Raw genomic sequence first — 21273 nt, 5'->3', positions numbered from 1 at the left:
TTAGGACCATTTAGAAACCCAGTATGTCCCCATCACCAGGCCAGAGGACCTCAGAATACACTACAGGGCTTTTTTTTTTTTTTTGTCAGCTACTTATGCTTTGGCAAAATGACTCCGACCCACCGATGGCATTATGTACAGCAGGGGTGGGGAACTCCAGGCCTCGAGGGCCGGTGTCCTGCAGGTCTTAGATGTGTCCTTGATCCAACACAGCTGATTCAAATTGCTAAATGACCTCCTCAACATGTCTTGAAGTTCTCCAGAGGCCTGGTAATGAACTAATCATTTGATTCAGGTTTGTTGACCCAGGGTGAGATCTAAAACCTGCAGGACACCGGCCCTCGAGGCCTGGAATTGCCCACCCCTGAGGCACAGCTAGACTGGAGCTGTGTCACCCACATGTGATTAAAAGGTGTACTAGTTCAGCGGCCCCCGGGCCTCGGACCGGTACCGGGGCGCGAGAGTTGAGGCTCAGGTGTGAAATGTATGGTTTTCAGGGTTTTTATCGGTTTTCAGAGTTATTTTGTTATCGTTTTTATCGTTAACTCTGTTTTCCTGGGTCTTTTCACGTGTGTTATGAATAAATCTTATTTTTTTCAGTACCGGTACTAGTTTTATTTTGTTGTATTTACCCGCGACACCTTAAAGGCCGGTCCGTGAAAATATTGTCGGGCATAAACCGGTCCGTGGCACAAAAAAAGTTGGAGACTGCTGTCCTAGTTTATGGCTGAACCATTTATTGTGTTAAAAACTCAGTTCATTGAATGTATAAGGATGAATATTCTTCCACGCCTATTATTCCTATTTCAGCACCTACTCATTTTGATCCCACAGTCTGCATTCAAATTATTAGAACGCATTACATCCAAATTTATCTGGCAGAATAAACGACCAAGGGTCAGACTCAAAATGTTAATGTCTGGAAAGGAAAAAAACTTCAGAATGTACTACTGGGCAGCTCAATTAAAATCAATGGCTGCCTGGATTATTCATGATTCAGAAATGCAGTGGGTATCTATGGAAGAGTATTCATTACCAGGTATCTCCCTTCGGAGTCTCCCATTTCTCAACCCCCAATCACGGAAAAAGATTAAAATAACTAACCCATGGGTCAAGCACACTGTAAATATTTGGAACCAAGTGTTAAAAATGCTAAAAGGGAATTTGACCATGTCTCGAGCTGTTCCCATAAATGGAAATGTTGAGTTCCTTCCATCGTTGTCAGATCGGAGTTTTGAAAGGTGAGTGGAGAAAGGATTGATTACAGTCAATCAGCTGTTTGAAAAGAATACTCTTAAAAGTTTTGCCCAGCTAAGGGCTAAATATGCCTTATCCCCAGGGACCACTATAGATACTTACAGTTAAGGGACTACATTACAAAGCATAAAGACTGGGACAATATTAGAAGAGAACCAATCGGGTTGGAAAACCATTTTATAAAACTGCTTGAAAAGTCAGGTACATTGAAAAACCAAGTGTCTTTGATTTACCAGAAGCTGCTGATTGACATGTCTGATAATGCCTATCATATAAAACAACAATGGGAAATGGAGCTCAATATAATGTTGGATGATGTCACATGGGAGAGTGTCTGTTGTGGCTGCCATAGAGGGGTGGGTAGTCAGATGTGGAAGGAATTTGACTGGAAGGTTAAATTAAGATTTTTTAGAACTCCACTGAAAACCTTTCTATCCAAAAGTAGTGTCAGTGATAAGTGTTGGAGAGGGTGTGGGTTTGTGGGGGACCAGACGCATATTTTTTGGGACTCTGTTTACATACAACAGTACTGGATGGACGTCAAGAACATTATACAAAACATATTGTCAGTCAACCTCCCAATGGATCCCCTGATCTTTTTGTTGGATATCTTTCGTGATGGTTTCTCCTATGAGCAGCACTTTCTCCTGCATCTCCTCCTTATGACTGCAAGAAAAATGATAACAATTCACTGGCTCAAACCAGAAACACCCACGGTTGCCCAGTGGCTTCTGAAAACTAGACATGTCTATACGATGGAACAGATAACAGCTCAACTACAACTAAAAGTGCCAACCTTTGAGAAAAAATGGAGACTAATTATAAAATATCTTGAAAGGACACTCAAGCCTTAACATTGTTAAATCTGTGCTTAGGTATTGGTATGTATGTATATGTATATGTGTATATATGTTTTTTCTTTTAAGTTTTTGAATAACCCCCACCATTATATGCAGCAGATTTGGTCTCAGGTCATGTTGTTGATGTGAATTGCCTTGTTATTTTTGGCAATAAAAGTAAAAACAAAACAAAAACAAAACTCAGTTCAATTCAAGCTTTTCTTTATATAACATTTGTATAGCACCAAATCACAACAACAGTTGCCTCAATGTGCTTTATATTGTAAGGTAAAGACCCTACAATAATACAGAGATATTTCCCAACAATTGGATGACTTCCTATGAGTAAGCACATGGCGACAGAGGGAAAGAAAAACTCACATTTAACAGGAAGAAACGTTTGTCAGAACCAGGCTCAGGGAGGGACGTCCGTCTGCCGTGATGGCTGAGAAGACACAAGTTAGGCTTTAAACAATTGCTATGTTTCAATTTAGCATTTTTTGCCTTTAAAACAAAACTACAAACCTAAAGCTATATTACCATCACTTTATTAAGCGAATGAGATGTTTTATTTTTTTTAGAATCTCATCATAGTACAACACTTTGCAAAAGTTTTGAGTTACCCCTCATTTCAGTGATTTACTCGAGTGTGCAAACCTACATGGAAATGCAGTTTCTAAGGCAACAACAATCCTAAAAAGACCATCTCGGTATGGCCACCTTTATTTAGGAATAATCCTCTGGGTTTCTTTCAGGGCCTTCCAAAGTTCTGTAGATGCTGGCTACACACTATTTCAGAAATGGTCTAAGCGAAGCTCTCAATTTACCGGTCAGTCTACGTCCCTACCCTCACCTGTGGTCATGAGCTGTGGGTAGTGACTGAAAGAATGAGATCGCGGATACAAGCAGCAGAAATGGGCTTCCTCCTCCGAGTGGCTGGCCTCTCGCTTAGAGATAGGATAAGATCAGCCATCTGAGAGGGGCTCAGAGTAGAGCCGCTGCCCCTCCACATCGAAAGGAACCAGTTGAAGTGGTTTGGGCATCTGACAAGGATGCATCCTGGGTGAGTCTGGGCATGTCCCACCACTGGAGGAGGCCCCGGTGCAGACCCAGGACATGGGCCTGGGAACACCTTTGTGTTCCCCCAGACAAGTTGGCCGAGGTGGCTGGGGACAGGGAGGTCTGGGCTTATCTGCTTAGATTTAGGCTGCTGCCCCCGCGGCCCTGGATGGGTGGATGGATGGAATGGACTGGTAATTATATAGCACCTGTCTGCTAAAGTTAAGCACTCAAAACACTTCCTCCTACAAGTTCACCCAAACACACACTGAGACTTATTTATTATTCAGTTAATTTATTATTCATTTATTCAGTATCTAAGGATACTTTGACGTGCAGACTGGAGGAGCCACAGATCAGTTCACCAACCTTCCAACTGGTAGATGAGCATGATGTCACGAGAGGGGGCGTGGCCAGGATTTCTGGTTGAGGCGCCATCTTCCTGGGCCAAACTAAGCTCAAGTGAAAGCACCCACATCAGCCATGGTTTGTACTTGCTGTGCGGTCGGTTGTAATGTTAGATCGCACAACAGGTGTTGTGCCAAAAAGTGATTGTCTGCCAAAAACTGATTGTTCGTATTTAAACTGCTATAAGTAAGTTTTGTCCTATAATATGTGAAACATATGTCAAATGCATCCCTTATGGATGACATAAAGTCATCTTGAGCCACAAACAACATTCGTGTAACAAGGTAGAAGCCGCAATCAGTTTTTGGCAGAATTGGTGATTGAGTACCAGTGAGTGCTGGTACTCAATCACCTGCCTGACAGCCAACGGTTTGGGGCAAACCAATGTGACAGGTTAGGGGAGTTTCATCAAAGTACTTCTAGTCCAAATGATTAATGAATTATTTCTAGGAAATTGTATGTAAATATTTATTCTGTAGCTATGTCACAGATACTCACCTGGGTCAGACTGTAGTGCATGAAAGGAGCTCCTTTCACTGACATGTGCTTTAATAGGAGTCTTAGTCCAAATAGATGACACGGTGATACAGACGGGGGTCTCTCACTCTGAATGTCCAACAGGGACATTCAGAGTGAGAGACTTCATTTCTAAAAGCACTACTTGTACTATTGTATTACTTTTTGTTAAAGTTCCTGCACTATAAACTGTAGACTCATTAAAAGCCCTCTATCACTTCCCTAGACAGAAAACATTTCATTTCTTAATAATGCTTCTATTATGAAACATCTGCAGGAGCTAGAGCTGGGCGATAGAACGATAACGATATGTATCGCGATATAACTTTTACTCGATAGAGAAATTAAACTATCGCGATAGACTTCGCCGCTCTTGTCCTCTTAAAAAACAAAAACAAAAAAACAGGTCAGCCAATCCAAATTAAGTAGCGCAGAGCCGAACCAATCACAGCCGCAGCGTCACGTCGCGTGACTTGTTACGTACAGCACAAGTGCCAAGCCGCACGTGTGTTTGTTTGGGAAGCAGCCAGCGCGTAATGGAGGAAATGAGCATGCCGACTAGAAAAATCAACCGAGCGTGACCAAAGAGAAAACAGATGATGGTTCCAATGCCGGAGAGATTGTCGAACGGAAGAGCCATAGAAGTTCCGTAGTGTGAAGGTATTTCGGCTATTTCAAGTCTGACAAAAAACAGAGTAGCGTGCACTGTAAATTGTGCCGAAAGCAAGTCTGGAAATACAATAAACTGGTGCATGCGTCACACTGTGCGGCACGTTATTGTTTCGGTGAAATGAATTTCTACAATACTGTTACTGTTAATTCTACTCTCTGCAGTGTTTAAATGCTTACATATACACACAGTTACTGTCCGTCCACACATACGACTCGGTTCTGCTTCTATGCCCCAGCTTTGTTTACTTTTTCCCACCGAGGCTTCTGATTGGCCAACATTTCTGCACGGTTAGGAATCTAGCGCCACCTGCTGCTTTGGCATGTTCATAGCAGCGTTTTCCTTCATTTCTGCCTTTATGTGTGGACGGGATTATTTTTTAAAACGAAAACGGAAAATCTCCGTTTTCAAAAATACCCGTGTACGTGTGAACGTAGCCTCAGTCTCTGACTGGAAGCGCTAATTCGTCATTCGGCTTTTGTCAGACTAAAGTAACTGTTAAAACTGTTTGAAAAGCTCAGCTATACAACAAGGAGAGATTGAGAATTTCCTTTTAGTTCTCAGTTTATTTGATATTGACAAAAGTTAGTCAGTTTTGTCTGTTCTTCTGTAAAACAAACTAAGATTTATTTTTAGAATTAATATTTTGTTTCTAAGTGGAATTGACAATTTAGTCTGTTTCGTTTGTTCTATTTTGAAACTTAAACGCTTTAGCGGCTGCCTTTTGTGTAGTTTGTAATATTTGCCTTTATTTATCTGAAAAAGTCTCATGTTCCTTAAGTACATCTACCCTGTTGAACTTATTATGGGAAATAAATATTTAAATAAAAACAAGCTGCTGATTATTTCACATTTTACTTGTGAGCAACGGCCCATTTAAATCTTACAAATATAGTTATTTGGCTTATATCGTGATAGATATCGTTATCGCCTGAAATGAAAAAAACATATCGTGATATGAAAAAATCTCATATCGCCCAGCTCTAGCAGGAGCTTATTGTTTATTAGCCAAATAGGGTTTTGTTTTGTTTACCAATTATGCAAAGCAGGAAACAAACACCTTTGGGTGGATCTCTCCTCTTACTGGTTACAAAATCATTATGTAACACAATTAGGGAGACGAAGATGAGGCTGTCCATAACCCTGATGTAACATTTGATTATGTACTCAGTTGCAGCCGGTATTGCAAGTAATCTTGTAACGTTGCACAGCCTTCCACTAAAGCTACAACGCTACTGAACATGGCTGTGTGGGCATATATGGTGTCCTCAGCACCTATACGTGGCAGAGGCCTCAGCGCATCACTGATTAGCTGCTGCCTGTGACAAAGTGGGTGAGCAGTTAGAAATCTTTAATACTCACCACTTGTCTCAAATATTAACTTTTTACACCAAAGCAGTTTATTCTCTACATGTGCTGTTTTGCCCGTGAATCTCTTCGGGTCAGCTTCTGTTGGTTAAATGTGCTTTAGGCTATAAATAAGACGTGACACACTACACATGAAAAGGTTCAGATATTTTTCACAGTGCATGTTTGAGCTGTTTTGCAAAAAAATAATAATTTTACACAATTCAGTGAGCTACATGCTGAACTTAGGAGATGTGAGCTGTGTGGGGTGTTTTTACGAGTTAATCTGGGGAGTTTTTGGTTTCAGTTTCACATGTCACAGTCATCATTGTGAATGAACTACACACGCTGTCCCCAGTTTTCAAATCTCTGGCTTTTGTTCACGAGGAGCCACCTTTTAAAATGTCCTGTAACTGTACGAGTAGGTCAACTACCAATCAAGTGATGTCACAGTAATAATTGTGAGTCTGCTTTCAGATGTTCCCAGTGATCCGTGTTAGCTTTGAAAGGGCAGAGGGAAATTTCAGATTCTACTTTGGCCTTTGCCTGCAGTGACATTTCCAAAGCTCATGACAGACTGTTCAGACGCTTCACTTGCAGCAGGTCTATTCTCAATGCTCACATGATGACCCTATTTCTGTCTGGTCCCAGCCCAGAGGGAGGAAACACACCAGAGAACCCAGGTTTGTTTTTTAGAAAAAATACTTTATAAATCATGCAGTCGGTCCATGTTTTTCAACACAAACAAAACGTCCTTTCCACATTGCATGAAACAAGCTGACACAAATCCATAATCATACTCTTTAACAGCAGTGTGTAGCTCTAATGTGATCTTAAAACTAGTATTCACACACTTACACTTCACATGAAGCCACCTTAGTTAGCATTCATAAGCAGTAAAGCGGTTATAGTAAGCAGAGAAAAGGCAAATGCAGAGCAGTGTATAAACATGACGATACTGATACAGCAACACTGATGGAGGAGTTCCCCCAGTGCTGTAAAACGACATTGTATTAGGAATACTGCTTCTAAATGCTAACATTGGCTCCCAGAGTGAAGTGCTTGCATTTACACCTAAACTAAGTAATAAATATGATAAAATGAGTCTATTGTTCCTTTACAAATGAAGATAAATATGTTGCCAGCAGGTCTGGAGGCACTCTGTGGGTGCTGTGTGTCGGACAGGTGGAAGGTTTCAGGTCAGCGGACTCATCACGGAAACATCCTGATCTGAGCCCCATTTTATCAAACCGCTACAGGTAACATGCTGGTTGTGTGATGGTAAAAGCCATTTCTGACTGAACAATGAGCTGTTTGCTAATAATAATGATCACAGTGCACTCTCTGAATCAATGTGTTGCATTTAAACATTCAATTTCTCTTCCTTAGGTTAGCATTTATCAGGGTTAGTATCATTTTCTCACGGTTTTGTTTCATGATCAACAGAAAGTCTTGCCGCACAGTTGTATTCCCTTGCAGCCAATTCCCTTTTTATTGATTTGTATTTGCCTACAAAACATATCACCGCTAATTCAGCACAAACTAAGTTACCTTTAAATAATCCTTACATGCACACAAACACGTGATCCTGCAGAACCAGACACCACTGAATAAACTATTAAGAAGTCAAGGCTTCGCTTTTCCAATTGGCTGGTGGGACGCGGTTGACATTCATAATTAACTGAAAGGTGCCAGTGTGAAGCAAAGCAACAGTAGGGGTGACTGAGCCAGCATGTGCAGGGCTACGCCCCTTTACATTCTCCATAGAGCTCGCTTAGCTCTTAGTTTATTTTTACTGGGCTGTGAGGGGTCAACACTGAAGGAGAACCACTCTGACATCAGTCAGAGGTCAAACATGAAGCACATTTATGACCATATATGGAGGCTGCTAATAACATGGTGGGAGATGATGAATGAAGCCAAAGCTGAATTGCCTAACAGTGCATTTTCTGTAGTGGCCACTTAAAGCTGGCCCCAGAAGTGAGCCAATCCTCGTGGACTTCCATGTTAAAAATGCTAAAAACAAACTTTACAGCAGGACAAAAATATGTTTACAGCCTGGTACAAAAAAAGAGACACACTTTAAATGAGTGTATGACTTGTTCACTTAGAGAGTGGCTACTTTGAAAGAAGTTGTGGTCAGTCAGGGTCCACTACATCTCATTGAAAGGGACTTCCTCTTACCAAAACATCAGAGTAGTTTTGATTAGTCACAGAGTGTTACTGAGCACTAATGTAGCTTGCTCACTAAACCAGCTCTTCCTCAAACATGGTAACATCTTTCTCCAAAAACAAATAAACAGAACTGTGACTGAAGATGGAGCCACTTCAGCACGTAATGTAAAGCTTTTCTTTAAATCTAAAAAAAATCCCCAGTTTCAAACTAGCTAATCTGCATACAGCAGGAGTTAAATCAAAAACAACACTACAACCAAAAATAATTCTCATTAGTTTGATAAAATGAGCTCCTGCCTAGCAGCTGCTTTGGGCCCTGACATCAGCAGTGGGTTTTACATGCTTGCTCGGCTGCATTCAGCATGACTACAACACACTGCTGCTATTGCACACTTAAGCCCAAATATCTCCACCCACTGCTGTTGAAATTGAAAAACCATTTAAGTAATGATAGAAGTCCAGTGTCCATCCACACTGAAAATAAAGCAGCTAAATAACAGGAGCTTAGTCTGTCAGCAGTTAGACATCCAGCGAGTGTCTAATCTGCTGGCCATGATACAACATGTTGGTTTGTTTTCAGAATTTCTGTTAAAACAGGGGATTCATAACAGTCTCTGTGCCCCAACATGGGCACATGGCAGGACTCTGCTCTACCTTTGGTACAAAGATATGGGATTTCAGTGGTGTTGGTTCTGACTTCCATTACTCATTATGGAGTTTGCCACAAAAAAAGAAAAGAAAAAAGATTTAATATAAATGCCAAAATACCCGGATGTTCTACAGTATCCAGAGGGGGTACGGAGTATGTGTGTGCGCTTTTCTGGCCATTCTGACCTACAATCCCATGCCAGATACAGCGAGAGGGTCAGAGTTCAAGGTGCAATGTTATGGCACAGTATGTCCCAGCTGTGTGCACACTACGTACTTCAGTAAAGTGCATTTTGGAAGGCAGGAAAGCTTTCCGGCATTTGGGCATTATTAGTAACTTTGTGCTTCCCTGAAACTGCGTCACTTTGTTTTGGCGTCACTACATCCTGTATTGTCTCTCACTGGGACCTTTTTTCTTCTTTCTTTATGTCTTTCATTTTTTAAATTTTATACTTTACATGTCACGTTGCTGTACATTCAGTGAATTTCTTCTGCTTTTATTGTGATGTTGGTCTAATGCTCTTTGCCTCTGTGTTTGGAATATAAATTAAGCTGCCTTTCCATTTCCATTGCACTAAAAGAACCATACGGGGTGAGAAATGTTCAAGTGGTGCTCATCAGCAGACTAGGCTAGCCACAATAAATGTTTGCTTTCACAATCCTCAATTTCTGTCAGTAAATACTGAGAAAAGCCCTGCGTGTTTTGACACAGTGCACTGCAATGTCTTCAAATGTGCGACCAACAGTCCAAGACCAAAAAAATCTTCAGTTTCACAATCATTTTGACAAAACACAACACAACACACACTCAAGCAGCTGGAGCCTGTGTGTTTTTTTTTCTTTCTAAAGCTGCTTTTCCATTCAGTGTCCAGAGTTCCAGGAACTAAACTGTTCCTTCATACAGATTAGCAGCAAATTAGTCCATTTATAAATAGGTGACAGCTGGTTTAGCATTAGACTGTACACAAAAAAAAGTCCAGTAGTTGGTGGTAATTCAGTACTCCAGAGTACGCCACCAATCACACGCCACACTCCCCTCTGACGTTCCTGTACTTTTGAGAAGTGTAAGCAGAAACGTTTTCCTCTGGAACATAACCTACACTCTGGTCCATCTGATGGAAACACAGCTTACTTAAAAAAAAGGTTTAAATTATTCAGCAGCTTCCAGAATAATTTCAGTCATTGTCTGGCTCCAGCTGAACTCTTTGCTTTCCTGTGTCATGTGTGAAACTGAATATCTTCATGTCTTAGGCTGTTAGGTGCAGGTAAATGTAACGTTAGAGAATCTGTGTGCAAAAGTAAATATCTAAAATATCTGAATAAACTCTGCATGTTGCAGCTCATCATTGCTTTGTCTCCGTTTTCAGTTGTGTGCCTGCAGCCCTATAGCTAATGTGTACAGAAGTGATGACGCACTGGCCTGACGCACCGTGGGGCCTCCATTTGACCTGCGGGCTCAGTTTCACTACCAGATCAAGGTCTGATACAGGAACCTGCATTAGCACCAAGGTGAAAATCAGCTGGAGGATCCACACCAGCTTTAAAATCTGACACAGGAAATGGTTTCATTGTTGTGAGAAAGGCACTTTCAGTTGGAACACAGTCTCTTTTCGGGCTCTCTGACGTTGTTGTTTGTGGGTTCGTGTTTGTGCAGCAGAGGGAGGTTGTCGCTACGTGTGGTGGACCTCGTGGAACATGAGCTCGCGCGGGATGGGCGTCTCGGCTCCGTAAACACTGGAGGCACGCCGCTCGAACGCAGAAACCATCTGCTTCACCACCTCATCGAAGAACACGTGAGCGAGCTGGGAGTGGATGAGGGAGCGAAATTCAAAGGAGATCTGAGGAGGAGGAGACGGTAAAGTTAGCAGCTGAGTCTCTAACTTTGTGACTGTATGAAACACATGATCACAGAGCACATTCTCACATAGTGGACATTTTCCAGTATGTTGCCCTGCAACAAGCTGTTTGTACTTACAGCAAAATCCACAGTGCAGGTCCGGGGGTACCCAGGGAGGCCAGGGCTGAAACGCCACATCGTCTCCAAGTGGTTGAACAGTTTACCCTCTGAGCACGATGCCTGAAAAGCAACATGTACAGGTTTTCTGCGGTCAGTCAGCAACAGGAGAGACATTGCATTTGTGAATTGCTTAGAGCAACAACTGTAACTTTACAGCCTCAGAAAACACTGCAAACACCCTCTGAGCAGCCAAACAAAGGAAAAAGAATTTCCAGCTGAACTTTGCACCTAATCCCAGCTTCAAAGACGGCCTGTTTTGACTAGGGTGCTATTTACAGTTTACACTCTCATACCCAAAATGTGTGGAGTGCTTCTCACTCCAGCCTGAATGATTTTCAGTCAGTGTGATAGTTCACCAATCAGGGCAGTCTGTTCTATTTACATTTTACAGACATTGAATTTAAGGCTGATAACCCTGCCTTGATCTGCCTGAAAAGAGCAGATAGTGTTGCAAACGTCTCTCGCACCTTTCACACCTCAGAGAGGTGCCGTCTGAGTGTTATCTTCTAATGATATTCACACTCACCTCAGCCTTTGTTTGTTCAGCTTTGCTGAGGTGAGACAGGGGCAGGTATTGTCTCCTCTTTTTTCAATTGTTATTCAGCTATTTGTGCCAGCCTTCACGTCTCTGTGACAGCCAGCTTTTTACACCCCCTTCTTGTGTGGCCAACTTTCCATCACATGTTGTGTAATGACAACAGGGATAAATAACGAACGAGAGAAAAATATACAACGTTGCAGGAAGACGTTAATCAGGACTTAACACAGACAGCCCTTTTCCACTAGTACCCACTTGTCTCGAAACGACAGGGTTTTTAGGATTCTCCATTAGGTGATAGTACCTGGTACAGGGCAGTTTAAGTATCAACTTGGTTGGGCTTTCAAGCAATCTGAGGCGATCCAAAAAGGTGACAATGACAGACTGTGTGCCACGCATTGGCCAGTCAATGGCGTCATTCACTGAATCATTAGAGCACTTCTTTCACAAAAATCAATACCACCATTAATGAGGAAAAACAGCTGCAAAAAAACAAAGCAACACAGTGGTCCCCGAGTCTGACAAAAAGCAATAGATCAAATCAAATTAAATCAAATCACTTTTATTGTCACATCACATGTGCAGGTACATTGGTGCAGCACATGTGAGTGAAATTCTTGTGTGCGAGCTTCACAAGCAACAGTTGTGCAAAATACAAGAATGGCTACATCTGAAACTAATAAATATATGTACAATATATAATAGTATATGCATTTCTGGATGTGTATACTAAATATTTTTCTACGTGTGTGTGTGTGTGTGTGTGTGTGTGTGTGTGTGTGTGTGTGTGTGTGTGTGTGTGTGTGTGTGTGTGTGTGTGTGTGTGTGATCAACCATCATCCTGTGATGTCAGACTTTCTGCCATGTTTCTATAATGCTCCCATACACATTAGGTGGTACTCCACTGCAATGGAAAACGACGGTAACCTAGTAGAGTCCAGCTGAATAGGCACCAAGAGTGTCTCCCCAGCACAGACCGCGGGCCTGTGTTGACTAGCTGCAGACCTTTTTCTTTTTCTTAACACTTTAAAGCCTGAACCATGAAATAACTGCCAGAAAACTCAAAATATTGTAAAATGGAGTGTTTATTGAATAGGCTGACGACTTCATACAGCTACTATGAAGGTTACTAAATGGGAGCTCATGCTTTGTCGTGCCAATCTTCATTCAAAAACCGTATCCTGACTTTGACTTGAAACCAGCTTAATCTGTGACGTCCATCTAAATGAATTTTTCATTCTTACCGTTTTAGTCTGTTTCTTTTAGATTGAGTGTTTTCCTTTACCTACTCTGTGTTTTCCTAATAATGTCACAGTACTAACATCAACAGTGGATGTTTTTTAACAATGAGCTTGAAGCAGTATCTTACCTTGACCAGGTGAGGGCGTACTGTAGTGACGAGGGAGGTGTAGTTCTCCACTACAGGGGGGAAGCCCACGGTTAATTTAGCCTTGCAGAAGCCGGATCTCTTGAAGACCACCTCGGACTTCTTGCACCAGGGAACAAAGAGGCGGTAGTTTTCCACCTCAGCCACCACTTCATAGATCTCCTGCATGGAATACCTGCAGGGACATGGAAACAGAGAGAGCGAATATGTTAACGTAAGGCTGCACATCACCAAGGAGATGAAGGTCAGCAACTGTGTGACAAGACACCAACCATAATACAACAGCGTTGACCCAGAAAAGGCTTAAATAGGTCAGTAGGGGGATGTTGGAATAAGGGAAAAAGAAGAGCAGTAAAGCACACAAAACAAAAGTCGGAGGTGTTGAATGACAGACACGTACAGACACTGTGTTACATAACTCCAGACGTCCAGCTGAGGGAAAATAGCTGCCAGTGCCCATGTCTATTTATACAAGCAGATTTAGTGATTATGACCTCTCTGAGGAGCACAGGAGGACATTTAGTGCGTCACACACACACGTAGGGTACAGATACAGAGACCAGACTCCCAACACTCACTGCTACACAGGGCATTTCAGAGCAGCTGAGCGCACCGCATGTTGCTAATACTGGAGATCACTGACATTGGTGCATTATATCATATTTTGGACCTTCAATTTCAGCCCTTGTAGCCGTGTGGTTTGGTTACATTTCATCTCTTCTGCAATGGACATAAAAGCTCAGCAGCAGGACAACCCAGACGTAAAGTCTGATTAGATATCACAGAAAGACACCGAGAAGTAATTATGGATATTGATTAAGATTTTCTCTTTGTTGGTGGCATTATTGATTGTGCTCATAGGTCCAGTTCTTTATCAGTGCCATTACTGATTTCTGATCATTTTGCTGTGTGTGTGTAAACATGTTTTTCAGCTGTTTTTTTTATCTGTGAGTCAGAGGACAGGATAGAAATAGAAGTCAAAGGGCTTGCGTGTGACTCAGGCATTCTACAAATCATGACGTCATTGTTTAACAATGTGCTACCGCCAAAAACCGATGCCAGTTATGAGAGGAATTAGAAAGCTTGGAGCCATTCTGATGGATGAATGTTTTTCCATCCTTTTTCAAAAGCTGCCTGTGAAACTATTTTTAAGTTTTCAGGAGGGTCAGAGTATTTCAGTCAAACAAACACAAACAGGAGCTAAAGATATATTTTAAGGACTTTAAGTGGTTAAATACAAGCTGGGGAAAAAAACACTCGCAGGAGAGAGCTGAAAAAACTGTTTCTATACAAAATACAAGTTTTTGCCCGCAGACACTGTCTCCTCCTGAGATAAAAATCCTGTCCAAACGTGTCTTGAGGCAAAAAATAAATTAATTTAAAAATAAAAATGACAAAAACACTGTAAGTGGATCCAGACTAACCCAATGATGCGTCTCTCTGAGTACTCCTTCTTCTTGGAGAAGGAATCTGCGAGGTTGAAGAAGCTGCGTGAAGGCAGTGTAATGGGGCGCCCTGGCACGGCTGCACTCAGCAGTGGGTGCGCACGCATCATCAGGATCCCGCATGATGAAAGGTATCTGATGACCAAACAAAAAACAACAAGTCACCAACAACGCAATAAGCTCTCAGAAAGCAGAGGAGACCAGGGCGCATCGATCTGTTGTTCTCAGTTTGGAAAGTTTGTGTGATTTGACCCCAGTCTAACAGCAGAGATCAGAGAATGGCCAGCACAAGCAAGTTTTGACACAACATTGACATTTCATTATTCTTTAAATTCCTTTTAACACAACAAACAGGGTGTGACTGTGTTTGGTCTGTGCTTCCTGCAGTGGGAAATACTGGACTGTTAAGTACCCACAGCTCATGCCTCTCACTGTGGGTTCTTCTTCATCTTTACTCTTGCTCAGGCTAAAGCACACAGTGAAGCACATGTCATGCTCCTGCACCAGACTGTGGCCTCCCTCGTAAAACGATATAAAGAATGTTAGGCACCCAGAAACATTAAGAAAAACCTTTCTTTAATTCCCCTCCTGGCCTCAAAAGCCAGACTGAGAGACAACTGTTTCCTCCTCTCCATTTTGTACTGTGAAAATGTTCCAGTAGCTGCTGTTATGACATCAAGAATGTTTTTAACTCCTTTCTGGATCAACATTCTGCCAGCTACTCAAAAAAACTGCAGTTTCTCATCCAAAAAGGTCTAGTTTTTACCCAAACAATCTGAGGCCACAGAAAGCTGCTTAATGACAGCGAGTAGCCTCTGAGTTTTATAAAACACCCCAAATTCTCTTTTTCTGTCAACACCCAGGAAACAGCCATTCTGTTTAAATAACTCAACTGTCAGGGGATAAAGTCTGCAGGAACTCGGTGCTTCCATTCTCATGATGGCCAGTTGACTGACCCGTGCAGTGTCCGAGATTCTAGTTGAAAGAGAGCTCATTTAAACAGGGAGGGTAGTATATAACTATCACACTGTCTGCAATACAAAAGCTTCCAGGTGGAACTCGCATCCTGGAGTTTCTGTTCCTGGAGGCTTCAGCATAAATAGATCTCTGACAGGAACTGTCTGGGTCACAGGAAGGAGTCAGTTGAAAAGCCGTTTTAATGTTTGTGCCTCCACTCTTGAATGTGTTTTGTCCTCAGGGTGCACAGCTGTAATATTTTTCATAATCAAGCTAAGCGGGACAGGAAGTCCTGATCTATACCAGCATATAACCAGCTGATTATCCTGCAGTACCTGTAAACATAGCCCAGCCCCAGCCTGGGGAGAGGAAACTCGCCACGCCTGCCAAGCATTTGTCACTCAAATAAAACAAGTCACACAAATACAGATGGCAGTAACGTAACAAGGTCAAGGACACTGATTTTACTTTAAGCTTTGGAGGGGAGGGTCTGTGCAGACACCTTTGTGACCAACTATCCATGTAACCCAGGTGGGAGACGGCAAGCAGACTTCAAAGAGATAGAACAGGAATGACTACTCAGCCATTCGCTCTCCAGGTCTCTGTGTCTGTATCTTACAATAATCAAGATCTTAGATTAGAATATTTTCTCACTCGTTCAAGATTTCCTCACTGTGAAAGTTAATCTACAACTATTTGAATGACTGATCTTTAAAGTCTCTTTTGAGACCTAAAAGATTTCTTTGTTTGATTTTTCTGTGGTGGTTTTTTTTTGGTTTGTTTTAGCAGTAAATTAAACATGATTAGCAGTTCTAGGCAGCTGATCACACAAAAAAAAAATCATTAACTAGTAAAACCAGTTAAGTCTTTACATACACTTCCCTCCTTTTCTCATTTCTCAACATTTTTTTTCCAGGCTATTTTCTTAGACTGTTAAGACTGTCTTACACCTCACTGACAGAAAGGCTCGACTTGTTCCAACTTGTCATAAATATCTGTGAAACAATTCATGATGTTAACTGAGGAAAAATAAAAAGGGTTGCTATATGGTGATAAGAAAAAAATGTGATAATTAGTTCATACTTAAAGTGGACCTACATTTTCAGCTTCAATTTTTTGTTCTTAAACAACTGAATAGATCACAATTATCCCTGTACATCTTTCACAGGTACAGTTACACATGTAGTTCATCCTCTGTCTCACACAAGCCTTTTAGTTGAGTTGGTTTAGTTTAGCTCTTTTCTTATGATTGGTTGCACCCTCATAAATATTTTAACAGTAAATGTTTTAGAGTGGTCTCTTTTTGTTAAGAGTGAGCACCTGTAAATTAATGACCATATTTAAGATAGATACATAAGATGGAAAATAAAGAAGAAAAAAATGCTATGTACCCTTTAAAATAATCGCCCTACATTGTTCGGTGATTCATTACTTGAACGCTATAAAGCTCTTAACATCACATCAGCATTTGTTTCCAGCTTCTACAATGTGATGATTAGGTTATATTTATAATGTTATATTGATATAAGTAAAATATATGTGGACTGTGGACAACCACAATCCACATATATTTTCTACTTTAATCAACTCTACAATTAATCAAGTATGTAATCCTTCCTCAAGGCAACATGTAGCAGTAGCTCCAGAGAAGGTTGGATCAGGTGAAAAGCCCTGCCCCAGCTCTCCCATGACACCATGAATGGGACAACTTAAACTGGCTCATAACCTTCACCACAGCAACTTAACTAGAGATCCTGTTACTCAGGCATAAGCAGCCTGTAGGCGCATTTTCATTGGCCACTCCTTAGGAGTGTGTCTAAGAGGGGTTTTTTTGTCCATTGTGGCTGACTGTAGCTCTGTGTTCCAGAGTACCCCTGCCACAGCATGACGGGAAGCAATTCAATAACACATCGATAATTACAATAAATTTAATGCTTTTTCAAACATTTTGGTGTGACAATATAACAAGTTAAATATGTGACAGCAACAGGCTGTGAAATAAGAAGCATAAAGGCCTGTTTGTGGCACAGGTGTGCAACAAGACTGACTCACAACTGTCAGAAAAAATATGCCAGCAATTATAAGCATTCAATGAGCTTAGAGGAATACAATTCCCACAGGTATGAAGTTTTGTAACCTGTTCCCAAATGAATCAGGTTTTCCATTCCCATAGTAACTCATCCCCCACTGGATCAAATTCCAATGTACCCACTGCCCTTAAACAGGAGCCTATTCACTCCTGTTTTACTACCTGAAATATGATACACCTGACCTCTAAACGTATCCTGGGTACAGGCTGAGAATGGCCCAGAGCAAAAGGTGAATGAGACACCTCAAACTCCACAAAGGTGCAAAGCAGAATTAAACCCAAACAACAGACGAGCTGGACAATGAGTTCATGGAAGTATACAAATACACTGAGAAACTAATTAAAGTAGCACACTTTGGATTTGTTTAACACTTCTTTAGGAAAATGTAGATAAAAGCATTATCTTGTTTAATTTTAAGGGAGCAGATAATGTGCTCTTGTTTAGGCTAAGGTAACAAGTAATGTTACCTTGTGATGAGTAAATATATAGACCACATACAGTAGCAGATGCTCATACTAAAAATGACCGAATTTTCAAATAATGAGGTCGGTGTATGTATAAGTACACCGTGTGACCGAAAACCTAAGACTTCAGACTGCTCTAAACTTAGAATTTCATATAGCCTTACTATGGTCATCTCAGGCACACAGCTCTGGCTGTGAGCAGAGACACCCCACCCACCCGCTGTTCAATCAGAGGAAAGATGACTTAAGGGAGGGGGGTGGGAGATAAAATGGCTGAGAGAATGGACTGGGGACTGGATTAAGACCAATATAAGAGATAACTAGCTGAAATAGAAAAAGGAACCTAGACTAACACTTTCTGCTTAGTGACAATACGGAGTATTAAACATATCTGCATGGTTTATAATATACTCTTTCGCAGTCAGCTTTTGATGTTAAAGAGAGGCTGTTGTATAAACAGATAATGACTGACAAACAGTAAACTTAATATAATATATGCATCACATGTGAGACAATAATTGGTGAAAAGCTGCTACAGGTTCTGGTGATGGTTTCATTTACCAAATGGGACTTAACGGTTTTAGGAATATTTTCAGACTGTACCTGCATGTCGTTTTTACTACACTGTTTTGCAAATCACAGATAATCGATGCTAATCGTTACGATGCTTCTAAATTTTTTATCGTGGGGATTTAAATATGTAAAGTCTTCAACTTGGCTGTGCTATCAGCAGTGGTGGGACGTAAAAGAAAAAAAAAACCCACTACGCAGACATAGTAATAATTAATGAGCCTGGTTTATAATCAATACATAAATTATCGCGCATTTTTGTAGTTTACGCTAAGACTGCTGCTCCCCACAGGAGAATGCATATAGTCCAGTAAAAGAAACTTTTCTATGCGTGAAAGTGAAAGAGCGACAATTTAATGTTTCAGTGAATATAAATTATTATGTAATGTGCTATGCGGCTTATCACTGCAACATCGTGGCTGTACTACATTTGCTATAAGATAGACCAATACTGCTTTTACTCGACCCTCATTTCACTACTTTCTATCATCTACAGAGATGTAGTTAACTAATTCAACGAGATTCTTGAGTCAAATAGGGCCGTGAATCGTACACCGCGGCAGTGTTTAGCTACCCCGTACCAGAAGTTTAACTTTGGTATAAATGCTCGTTTTAGAGCTATGTCTTCATATTTTACACCGTCTCGTTTCAGACAACAACTTGAAAAAGTCAAACACTTTACCTAACGTTGCTTCTGTTCTGGATATCCCGGTTGGCTGTGGACGGTAACTGTTTTATGCACTCAGCTACTTTCCTCAAGTTCCGACCGCATCTCGCCATCTTCTCTTCTTCTTTAACGGCTTTGTTCACTCCCTCGCTATCAACCAGTTGACAAGGAGCTCAACGCGCAGTTTGGCCCGACCCTCAACTGGCCTAACCCGCTTGCCATTGGACGACCTGAGGCCACCGAATGTTTTTATTGGGCGGTCCCGCCGTTTGTCACGCCAACGTATTCAGGTCCGTGTGCACGAGCTCGCACGCGCATAGAGTCACGAGTTGTTGGCTCGGGTTGCACTACTGAGAAAACCGGGTGAAACCTGTTTGTCTTTGTATATCAAAACTATCAATAGGTCAACGTATTGACCTGTCGGCTACACTACACCTTCTTTGTTGTCATTTATTCCTGCTCTGTTGGGCAAATTTGTTAGAATACATTTTCTACTATTTTTGAATAACAAAGTGAAAGAAATATTTAAATTTATTTGCAGTAAGGAAGACATTGAAAGTGAAAGTGAACAGGTTTCTGTCTGTGTGCTTTTTTTTTAAAATCTTTTTAAAAATGAAAGGGGAGCTGTTTACTTATACATCAATTCAGGGGTAAATTATGAAAGTTTCTTTGCTTATCGTGATACATTATATTTGTTTTACTAACATGTAAGGTGCATTTATTATATAAATATTGAAGGAAATGATATATCCTTATCAGCACTGGTGTTCTTATCCAAAATATATGTTATAACATACACTTTAGTAAAGTTCATGAAAGTTTAAAAAAAAAAAAAAAAGTTCAGTGTGGTTTCAGGTTAAACACAGAAACTGTCAATTGTATAAACATTTCTCCCCAGTCAGGGTTGTTTGTGGACACTTTGGCGGCATCATTATTATCCAAACTTTGCCTTCTGTGTCAAGTACCTCACAGCTGGTGGTACAAGTTTTTCCTGCAAGGACATGCATCTTCTGGCATCTTTCTGCTGAGCCACCAGGTAAAACTCAACTGTTTTCAATCTAATCAGTCACTTTCCCCACAGCTATATTCCTCATCCTTCTGTCATGTAGCTTCCTTTTCTAATAACCAAAATGCACGGCTGGTTCCTTAAATTTAATTTTCTGTGAAAAGGAAAAAGCTTCACAATTAGCTCCACAAGTATTGTCTGTAGTAGATGGATATAGCTTTTCTACTCTGCTGGAGCACTCAAACTCAAAGCACTTTATACAGCATGTGCCATTCATACAAGCACTTTTTTCTGTTTTCCAACATTCACACAGATTCATACTCCTATGCATCTGAGAGAAACTCTGTGTTCAGTATTTTGCCCAAGGATATTTCATGTAGCCAGGGATCTAGCCACCAGCCTTTGTGGATGACCTGCTATACCTTGTGAGCTACAGCCTCCCATGCAGTGTTTCAGATATAGGTCCTCTAGCCAATAGGGGCACAAGAAAATCTAAGAAATAACACCTGGGCATTTATGAGAAAAGGACATAAACTATAATCACAGGTGTTTTGTGCAGACATTTGGGGAAGAAACTTTACCAACCATACATCTCTTTCAAAGAAGCTAGTTTCACGTGAAATACTAGGTAAACACAGATGTTAGTAATGCGAGAGGTTAAATGCCTTAAGTTGAAGTTACAATTCTGAACCAGGTGTTAGAAAAGTCTTATGTTTACCTACTGCTGCATGCCAGAATAGCCCCTGTGAAAAACAAGTCTTCTAATCAACCAAACCTGTCTTATTATCCCTTTCACTTCTGTGGCATACACAGTGAAATTACAGGCTTTTTGGTATACGTTTTTACAAAGTAGACCAATTATTTAATGTAGGCTACTCCAGGAGACAAAGAAGGAGCTGTGCAAGGAGATATTACTCAGGTGATTTCTGTCAGCAGACATTCTCCATTTCAGTTGATAAACGTCTGTCCTTAAAGGATCAGAGTGCTGCTTCTAGCAGTCTTAAAAAACACCTGGGAAATCTGAATAAAATGAGGAAGGACAATTGGAGGGCTGCGTCAATTAAGACTTTTTAATGGGGTTTTAAAAAAAATTAGGCTAGTGGACATTACACATCAAACATGGACGGAAAGTTACATACTAATTGCTTCAATGTATCTACAACTTTTATAAGTATGTCAATATACTACGTCTAATACTTATGCTACTACTAGC

At 41.0% G+C, this 21273-nt stretch overlaps 1 protein-coding gene across 1 annotated transcript; it reads right to left on the bottom strand.

The window, feature by feature from the left end:
* Positions 1–6780: 6780 nt before the first annotated feature.
* On the bottom strand, positions 6781–19276 carry coq10b (coenzyme Q10B). Its single transcript, XM_086265952.1, has 5 exons — positions 19070–19276; positions 14286–14441; positions 12844–13036; positions 10895–10996; positions 6781–10757 (listed from the first exon to the last, which is right to left on the bottom strand). Exons 1-5 carry the CDS (start codon positions 19165–19167, stop codon positions 10590–10592), a joined length of 717 nt encoding a protein of 238 aa, XP_086122078.1. The 5' UTR covers positions 19168–19276; the 3' UTR covers positions 6781–10589.
* Between the last annotated feature and the right edge of the window lie 1997 nt (positions 19277–21273).

The sequence above is a fragment of the Aulonocara sp. 'chitande type north' Nkhata Bay genome, linkage group LG16 (genome assembly GCF_057382095.1).
Source record: "Aulonocara sp. 'chitande type north' Nkhata Bay isolate Kocher_YH1m ecotype deep benthic linkage group LG16, A_spYH_male_GT1.1, whole genome shotgun sequence".
NCBI classification, from domain to species: Eukaryota; Metazoa; Chordata; class Actinopteri; order Cichliformes; family Cichlidae; genus Aulonocara; species Aulonocara sp. 'chitande type north' Nkhata Bay.
Note: the sequence above shows the minus strand (reverse complement) of the source record. Positions and strands in the feature narration are given on the sequence as shown.

Bases quoted from the DNA above. Each gene is read 5' to 3' on its own strand.
- coq10b (XM_086265952.1), bottom strand. From the start codon at position 19,167: ATGGCGAGATGCGGTCGGAACTTGAGGAAAGTAGCTGAGTGCATAAAA. The intron at 13,037-14,285 runs GTTAGTCTGGAT...ATGTCCCTGCAG, and splicing joins TCAGAGAGACGCATCATTGG to GTATTCCATGCAGGAGATCT. The intron at 10,997-12,843 runs GTAAGATACTGC...GTTGCTTTTCAG, and splicing joins TACGCCCTCACCTGGTCAAG to GCATCGTGCTCAGAGGGTAA.